Source organism: Tasmannia lanceolata, unplaced genomic scaffold, assembly GCF_043159265.1.
Source record: "Tasmannia lanceolata isolate RefF3 unplaced genomic scaffold, GAP_Taslan_0.1 ptg000018l, whole genome shotgun sequence".
Taxonomy (NCBI): Eukaryota; Viridiplantae; Streptophyta; class Magnoliopsida; order Canellales; family Winteraceae; genus Tasmannia; species Tasmannia lanceolata.
The window spans coordinates 43291657-43301431 of NW_027518695.1; the positions used below are offsets into that span (position 1 = coordinate 43291657).

General features: G+C 36.8%; 1 protein-coding gene and 1 non-coding gene across 2 annotated transcripts; one reads left to right on the forward strand and one right to left on the reverse strand.

The window, feature by feature from the left end:
• Nucleotides 1–5418: 5418 nt before the first annotated feature.
• LOC143850346 (uncharacterized) lies at nt 5419–8201 on the reverse strand. Its single transcript, XM_077359604.1, has 4 exons — nt 7836–8201; nt 7322–7742; nt 7046–7240; nt 5419–5447 (listed from the first exon to the last, which is right to left on the reverse strand). The coding sequence occupies exons 1-4, from the start codon at nt 8199–8201 to the stop codon at nt 5419–5421; spliced, it is 1011 nt and encodes a 336-aa protein (XP_077215719.1).
• Nucleotides 8202–9069: 868 nt separating this feature from the next.
• LOC143852156 (small nucleolar RNA R71) lies at nt 9070–9176 on the forward strand. The gene has a single exon (XR_013236721.1). It is a non-coding gene; the product is annotated as a small nucleolar RNA R71 (small nucleolar RNA).
• Nucleotides 9177–9775: the final 599 nt, after the last annotated feature.

Here is a 9775-nt window from a genome sequence, read left to right on the forward strand (position 1 = left end):
TCAATTCAACTCGGAATTCATTGAAATTTGTTCAATTACGAAGGTGTCGAAAGTATAGTTGAAAACGGAAGAAACGGAGATGAAAACTCCAAGTATTTTGAGAGTTATGGTGGAAATTGTTAGACTCGCATTTTCGCCTAGCAATTTAGAGACCTACCTCCGATTGAATGCCCATAAGTCGCTCAATTCAACTCGGAATTCATTCAAATTCATACCATTCTGAAGATATCGAAGTGTAGTTGAAAACGGAAGAAACGGAGATGAAAAACTCTAATTATTTTAAGAGTTATGATCGAAATAGTTAGACTCGCGCTTTCGCCTAACAGTGTACAGATCTACCTCCGAGTGAATGACCATAAGTCACTCAATTCGACTCAAAATTTATTCAAATTCATGCCATTTGGAAGATGTCGAAGAGTAGTTGAAAACGAAAGAAACGAAGATGAAAAACTCCAAGTATTTTAAGAGTTATGATAGAAATAGTTAGACTCGCGCTTTCGCCTAGCAGTTTACAGACCTACCTCCGATTTAATGACCATAACTCCCTCAATTCAACCCGGAATTCATTGAAATTCTTTCCCTTTCGAAGGAGTCGAAGTGTAGTTTAAAATGAAGAAACGGAGATGAATAAAGCCAAGTATTTTGTGAGTTATGGTGGAAATAGTTAAACTCGCAGTTTTCTCTAGCAGTTTACAGACCTACCTCTGATTGATTGAGCATAACTCACTCAATTCAATTCGGAATTTATTCAAATTCATGCCATTTCGAAGATGTCGAAGTGTAGTTGAAAACGGAGATGACAAACTCCAAGTATTTTATGAGTTACGATAGAAATTGTTAGACTCGCGCTTTCGCCTAGCAGTTTACTGATCTACCTCCGATTGAATGACCACAACTCACTCAATTCAACTCTGAATTCATTAAAATTTGTTCCATTACGAAGGTGCCGAAAGTATAGCTGAAAACGGAAGAAACGGAGATGAAAACTCCAAGTATTTTGAGAGTTATGGTGGAAATAGTTAGACTCGCGTTTTCGCCTAGCAGTTTACAGACCTACCTCCGATTGAATGACCATAAGTCACTAAATTCAACTCGGAATTCATTGAAATTTGTTCCATTACGAAGGAGTCGATGTGTAGTTGAAAACGGAGATGAAAAACTCCAAGTATTTTAAGAGTTACGATAGAAATAGTTAGACTCGCGCTTTCGCCTAGCAGTTTACTGATCTACCTCCGATTGAATGACCATAACTCACCCAATTCAACTCGGAATTCATTGAAATTTGTTCCATTTCGAAGGACTCAAAGTGTAGTTTAAAACGGAAGAAACGGAGATGAAAAAAGCCAAGTATTTTGAGAGTTATGGTGGAAATTGTTAGACTCGCATTTTCGCCTAGCAGTTTAGAGACCTACCTCCGATTGAATGCCCATAAGTCGCTCAATTCAACTCGGAATTCATTCAAATTCATACCATTCTGAAGATATCGAAGTGTAGTTGAAAACGGAAGAAACGGAGATGAAAAACTCTAATTATTTTAAGAGTTATGATCGAAATAGTTAGACTCGCGCTTTCGCCTAGCAGTGTACAGATCTACCTCCGAGTGAATGACCATAAGTCACTCAATTCGACTCAAAATTTATTCAAATTCATGCCATTTGGAAGATGTCGAAGAGTAGTTGAGAACGAAAGAAACGAAGATGAAAAACTCCAAGTATTTTAAGAGTTATGATAGAAATAGTTAGACTCACGCTTTCGCCTAGCAGTTTACAGACCTACCTCCGATTTAATGACCATAACTCCCTCAATTCAACACGTAATTCAGTGAAATTTGTTCCATTTCGAAGGAGTCGAATTGTAATTTAAAACAGAAGAAACGGAGATGAAAAACTACTTATATTTTGAGAGTTAAGATGGAAATAGTTAGATTCACACTTTGGTCTAGCAGTTTGCAGACATACCTCCGATTGAATGAGCATAACTCACTCAACTCAACTCGGAATTCATTGAAATTTGTTCAATTTCGAAGGAGTCGAAGTGTAGTTTAAAACGGAAGAAGCGGAGATGAAAACTCCAAGTATTTTAAGAGTTATGGTGGAAATAGTTAGACTCGCGCTTTCGCCTAGCAGTTTACAGACCTACCTCCGATTGAATGACCATAACTCACTCAATTCAACCCGGAATTCATTGAAATTCTTTCCCTTTCGAAGGAGTCGAAGTGTAGTTTAAAATGAAGAAACGGAGATGAAGAAAGCCAAGTATTTTGTGAGTTATGGTGGAAATAGTTAAACTCGCAGTTTTCTCTAGCAGTTTACAGACCTACCTCTGATTGATTGAGCATAACTCACTCAATTCAACTCGGAATTTATTCAAATTCATGCCATTTCGAAGATGTCGAAGTGTAGTTGAAAACGGAGATGACAAACTCCAAGTATTTTATGAGTTACGATAGAAATTGTTAGACTCGCGCTTTCGCCTAGCAGTTTACTGATCTACTGTTTGAAATATTAAATAACCGCAAGTGCACGGATCGTGTAAATACGGGTCGAACTCAAGGAAGAGAAATCTAGTTGTCAATCCTATTCTTTTACCGATTAGAATACTAGCTATGCTATAATGTTGCCTGGAATGGACTCAGGATTTCCGTGGACTTAGACTTCGGAGTCAACACTATATATAAGCGTATATTCTATTCAATCTAAGAATCAAATTTAACTAAGATCTTTTTGATTTAAAATCCTAATTTAGGCAAAGTGTACCAAATTTTAATGATCTCTATTAACTACTTATCTAATTTAATTAGAAAACTAAATTCTAAGGGCTTAAGTAAATTGAAAAATTGCAAAAGTAATTTAGAATAGTGTAAAAATCTTAATTCAATATAAAAGATTACTTAGGGTTAGAATCCACCATGGGTTTGGATAAAATTGATTAATTAAAACAACTCTTGAATTGGGTTGAAAATTCGATTAACTAGTCAATAAAGAATAAGATCAAAGGGATGTCATTCCTTATAAGTAATTAATCAAATCCACTCTCCAATTTACATTGATTATATAGAACTTTATATTTGTTAATCAACAATCATTCATACGAAAGGGAAAAGCCAATGGCATGAATGATTGGGATTTTCCAAACACAAACTCCTACACAATTTTTCAATTGAGTAGATTGATTTAATTATAATTATTTCTCCTTCCCCATGGTTTCAACTAAACCCTAAGTAAATAGGATTTAGTTACTCATGAAGAAGGGAAGAAAAACAAAAATAAACGAGATAGATAGGAGAAGAATTGCCATATAGAACTTGAAAGAAAATTAAACAAAAACTAATTACTTCTTCACTAACTTGAATTGAAACAAAATTACATCAAATTGAACTTAAAATAAATAACAAAAATTAAATAGAACTTAGTCTTTTTCTCCTCCAACTTTGGTTGCATCTTCCTCCTTCAAGCTTTAATGTCACCTTGAGTTTGAATGGTGGATGATGATGCCTTGGATTGAGAGTTGAAAAGAAAAAGAAAAAGAAAGAACAAGAAAACCTAAGGGAGAGAGCTTGAGAGTAGTGGAGAGAAAAAGAGAAAATAGAGTGAGGAAAGCATGGGAGAGCAAGAGAACTTTTTTAACAAGAGGGCATAGGGAGAATATCTAAGAGAGAAGGGTGATAGAGAGGAGAGTTCTTTTTTATTCTTTACACCAATATATGGAGGGAATCTCTTTCTATTTACAAGCCCCAAGGAAGTTCACAAAAATAACTTGGCATCTTTGAAATTTTAGCAACTTCCACCTTGTGTGTATAATTTCAGCAACTTTGTACCTTGTCTTGGTAATTTGGGCCATTTTTGTTGACTTTTTCCTCTTCTCTTACGTAGAAATGGGTGGGAATTTAGCAACTTTCTCTCATTCTTCATGGTGGGCCCAACCTATATTAAATGTGCAAACAAGTAAAACAAGTTAGTAAGTGGGTCCCATTTGCATTATATAACATATAAGACAAGCTATTTTTGAATCCAAAACCGTGGAATGCTATTTTTAATCTTCAAGTGGGTCCCACAAATGCATGTATAGCAATTAGGAAGTTGCTATTTCTTTCAAAAGGAAACGTGGGTTGTAGAGAGTTTTGCATGTATTTGGTAATTTCCAAACTGTAAATGGGTCCCACTATTGTTGTAACACAATATGGCAATTGCCAAAGTTGAGGGCTGCTTGTTGATGATATCCACACTCCTTGTTTATTTTATACTCGCACCCCATTCTAATATTAAAAGTTTCTGCCTTGGAGCACGCTGGATTTGTAAACATCGTTAGAATAACGTGGGGCCCACCATGAATATAAGGAAACTGATATTTACGCCCCCTTTGCATGTGCTTTCGAAAATCCCATCTCAATAGAACTGTACGTGCATGCATGTACTCATATAAGAATCCAATGGAAAATTTAGTTGCCCTTTCCATCTACTGCCACAAAGAACCTTCTTTAAATATAATATGTGAGTTGAGAAAGTAGGCCCCAATACATATACGGATATTTCTTCAAATTCGAACCATCTCTTTCTTAGTGCAATTCCTATTTAAGATATTTGGTTATTCTCTAAATGGCAAAACTGCCCCTCCATCATATATATGTCCAAAAATCCCATAAGCAACTTCCATATGATGATGTGACCGTCCATTTATTTAAAACCCCCTTCCATGCAGAGAGGTTATGCCCCTTAATCGTTTCTACAAGGCAATCTGAACTGTTCATTGGATGGTCCATAAATAGATCCCTTGGATTATTTCCGTAAGATGATCCAAACCGCTCATTATGTTGGGCTACAAGATAAATTAATGACGCACCTCACCCATTGTCGTATGATGATCTAAACCGTACAAATGATGGGCGATAATATAGAGTGGTTGCACCCCTAATTCATCTTCGTAGAACGATCCACACCGCCCATTTAAAAGTCCCCAAATTGGTTTTCATAGGACAATCCAACCGTCCAATTTGTTGGCTGCAAGGTAAATAGGATTGTGCCTTTTGAATAATTCCAAAGAACAATCTAGACCATCCAAATATTAGTGATAAAAACTACTTTTAGGGGCCACTTGTTCGCTAATCCAAACCATCTAGACTATGAGCTTTGACGGACTTCTCCCAAACCATTTCTATTGGATGATCTAAACTATTCATTTAATGGGCCGTGATGGTAATCAAGTGCACCCTCTAAATCATTTCCATAGCTGATCCGAGCCATCCAATTTAATGGTCCACCATGTAACTTGATTGCTTCCCTTAAATAACTCCAATAAGGTAATCTGAACCGTTAAATTCAACCCAGTTAGAGCATCTTGAACTCGGCCACCAAAGTATCTTGAAATTTTAGATTTTCTTGAAAATTGATTGTTTTCCTTAGGAATTTCATCTCCTTAGCTCTATTTTCCGTGAAAATCCATAAATAACCCTGCAACACCAGAAACACACAAAATACATTAGTAGCACCGCTTTAATTATCAAATATGCATGCTTTTTACACCTACAATTCACACATAAATGTGCTCATCAGATTCCCCCATACTTAAGTTTTGCTTGTCCTCAAGCAAACAAAAAGAAAAACTAAAACAAACACAAAAACTAAATAAAAATAAAATCCTAACTCACTTTCGTAGGAATCACGATTGCACTTAGCGCGTGCAACAAGCCTTTAAACCCCCAGGTTACCCTAGTGGACGAGTTGTGTCTCGTGAGTGTTTGCAGTGAATATACACACAAAATTCTAAAAATAAACTTTTCTTTTTAAATCTCACTATAGAATAAAGCCAAAAATTTCTAATCCTTTTTATTTGTTTGATAAATTACTCAAAATAGAAGAACAAGAATACATATATACTTAAACTTTGCATCCTATCCCAAGTCGGAAAAATTAGAAAAATATTTTAATCAAGGAATCCTCTTTTGAATTTGTCCTACTTTGCTCCCTTAAACTTGCCTCTATCGTAATCGTACCATAAAAGAAATTTGATTCGGAAACTTCGTAGAAAACTTACAAATTTATATGGTCCACCATTCTTTCAACTTTTCCCATAGTTTCTAAGAATAGAACTCTTTTTTTTTTTTGTAATCCTCTACTGCTTTTGGCGTGAATGACATGCAGGGCATGCACCAGACACCCAGGCTACTAAGCAGTGTCCGACTAATCTTTGATTTGCATATGTCATAGACATTGATGCATATGAGTTCAAGCTTTACCTTTGATTATGTGCAATGCTTTGATTCATTAAGCTTTCTAATTGACCCATGTATGGAGTTTTCAGTCAGTTGCTCTCAAGCCAGTTGGCTTTAAGGAACTAGGCATAAAAACCCTTCAGACTTAATAGCTCAAGTCAAAAAGGCTACAAATCAAAACTATAATCAAGACGCAAACTTTCTAACAAATCATTCTTTCTTTCTTTTGTTTCAACCTTTCTTTCCTTTTTATCCATACCATATAAAAAGCAAGTTTCTATTTCTATTTCTTATTCAAATCCTTTTAAAAGAAAGATTCCAAAAGAAAACAAAACTAAGAAAGGAAAGTATTCTTTCTAATTTTTTAAATTCCAAAATTAAAATATCCACAAACTTTCTTTCTTAAAATAGGAAAACAACTTTCTTTTTAAGAATACCAAGTTCTTTCTAATTTGAAAAATTACCAAAAACAAAAGGAAAAGAAAATTTCTAACTTTAACTATAGAAAAGATTAGAAAAGAAAGTTTCTAAAAGCTACCCCCCCATACTTGAATCATGCAGTGTCCTCAATGCATGCAAAAATAGAAACAAGGACAATAAAGAGAAGAGAGGGGCGTACCTTTTTCTTTTAAGAGAGATTTGAATAAAGAGGCTCATGAAGATCCATGACCTCTTCTAAATTAGATCTTGGTAACTCAACAAAGGACTTCAATCTGAGTAAATGAAACTTGTCCTTCCAAGTAGAGTCCTTATTTTCTTTTAAAAAATTAATTAACTCTTCTTCTTGGGTCGAGTTTAAGTCCATTTTGATTGTCACAGGAGATGTGCAAGTCTTACCCAAATATGCTTTTCTTAAATTTGAATGCAAAGGCGGCAAATTTAACTGTGGGGCCTTTTTGGGTGGAGGCTTGGGAAGGGGCGGAAATAGGGATGCTCCAAATTCTATTTGTTGGATGCTAAGGTCATCAGAAAAGGAGTCCCCTATATCTCTTGCATTCTCCAAGCCTTCTTCATCCAGAGCTTCTTCAAATCCTGCATTCAAAATATTTTCACAATTAGTCTCAGGAGAGGAGTGCAACATATTAATTTCTTCTTGTAAATTAGGTTGCTTACCTAATCTAAAAACATTAAAGTCCATGGAAGCATTCCCAAAAGTTAATTTCATTAAACCATTTCTACAATCAATTAAGGCGTTGCTCGTAGCAAGGAAAGGCCTACCAAGAATTATAGGAATTTGATCCTTGATATTAGCAACGGGCTCAGTTTCTAGCACAATGAAATCTACAGGAAATAAGAACTCTCCTACTTTAACTAGGACATCCTCAACCATCCCTTTCGGTTTCTTCATTGATCTATCCGCCAACTGAAGAGTGACGGTGGTGGGTTTGAGTTCTCCTAATCCTAATTGTTTAAAAACAGAAAGAGGTAATAAATTCACACTGGCCCCTAAATCTAAAAGAGCATGATTAATATGAGTATTTCCAATAGTGCATGCAATGGTAGGACATCCCGGGTCCTTGTACTTAGCCACCATCTGTTGAGACAAGATGGAACTAATGTTTGCAGCCAAGAATGCCTTCTTGGGTACATTAGACTTGCGCTTTTGTGTGCACAAGTCTTTTAAAACTTTGGCATAAGTCGGGACTTCGGAAATCGCATCTAACAATGGAATATTAATTTGCACTTGTTTAAACATATTTAAAATTTTCTCCTTAGCAGCCACATTTTTATTATTAGCAAGTCTCCTTGGAAAAGGAGCTTTAGGCACATACTCTTTTTCAGGTGGAGAAACTGCCTGCTCTGTACTTACCGGTTCGGGCTCTTCTTCTAAACCAATGGAGGATGACTCTTTACTTACCTTAATTGGAGATTCTTGAGCATCTTTAGAAGGTTCGGATCTGCCCTCCTCCCTTTGATATTCTCTGCCACTCCTTAAAGCAAATACAGCGTTACAGTGATCGGAGGGCTCCTGCTGCGGCAAGTTTGGTTGCATGGCATTCAACTGATTTACCTGTGGTTGTTGATTCCCATTTATGGCCACATTCCTTGGATTAGGAACTGGTTGACTTGGCATCTTCCCCTTTTCCCTTTCATGCAAGGCCATGGCAAGTTGGGAGATTTGTTTCTCCATATTGTGTTGGCTTGTCATGAAAGTGCTAGTGAGAAGTTCTATGCTCTTTTCTAAGGAAGTTATGCGTGCCGACTCCTCTTGTTTTGGAAAACCCGGTGGTTGCTGATTTGAAACATTATTTAAAATTGGGTTTTGAAAAGGTGGAGGTGTGGTTAGGGGTGGTCGAACATTCATAGAAGGGAAGGTGGGCCTAGGTTGGCCAAATTGGCCTTGACCTTGGAAATTTGATGGCCCTCCTTGATAATTCCCTTGATTCCAAGAAAAGTTGGGATGATTCCTCCATCCCGGATTATATGTGCTACTATATGGATTATTTAAAAACATGGCACTTGCATTTTCATTAGAATTACCAAATTTAGCAAGAGTTGGGCACTCTTCCATGACATGGTCCGTGGCTTGACACCAATTGCACATAGGAACACTATGTGCAATTTGATGGACCTGTGAAGGTCCTTTGACAACTATTGCTTCTAGCCTTTTGATTAGGCTATCAAGATGGGCCTCCTTAGCCACGGCACCCTCTATTAGAAATCCCTTACCTGTGTTGGCTCTCTCACCTTCTTGAGTGGATTCCCACTCTCTTGTTTTTTCCGCCAAATCAAGTAAGAAGTTCCATGCCGCGGCCTCATCTGTGAAAGATGTAAAACCGTTAGGACACATGGACTCAAGAAGTTGCTTTGTTTGGTAATCTATGCCCTCATAAATAATTTGGCATAAATGCCACACATCAATTCCATGGTGAGGACACTCTTGGAGTAGGTCCTTGAACCTCTCCATAAACTTAGAAAATGACTCTAATGGCTTTTGTTTGAATTGTAAAATATCATTCCTAAGCTTATTAGTTTTATGTAATGGAAAAAACTTTTTTAGGAAAGCGACGGCGAACTCCTCCCAAGTGGTGATGGAGTTCGTTGGTAAGCCATAGAGCCACTTTTTAGCTCCCTCCTTGAGTGAAAACGTAATAAACCGCAACTTTACCGCATCATCGGTAAGTTGTTGCATCTTAATTAAAGCACATACATCTTCAAACTCACGCAAAAATAAATAAGCATCCTCCGAAGGGAGGCCATGAAAATGAGGAAGCAAAGAAATAAATTGCGATTTTAGCTCAAAATTATTGCCCTGCGCAACTGGCAATCTAATGCAAGAAGGTTGCGCGGTTCGGGCCGGATAGAAGCGATCGCGTAAACTTTTTGGCGGCTCTTGTTCTTCCGCCATGGCTACTTGATTTGGATTTGGTTCGATGTCTTCCTCCGTCTCTAACTGGTTTGCTCTTTCTAGTCGATTGGCCGAGTTCCGCACCCAACCTTCACTCATAAACACAGGAAAACCAAGTAAGAGAGATGGATAGCCAAGAAACCAAAAAATATAACTAAAATAAAAATAACTACTAATCTAACACTTCGAATAATTAAGATTCTAATGCAACTCTCTTC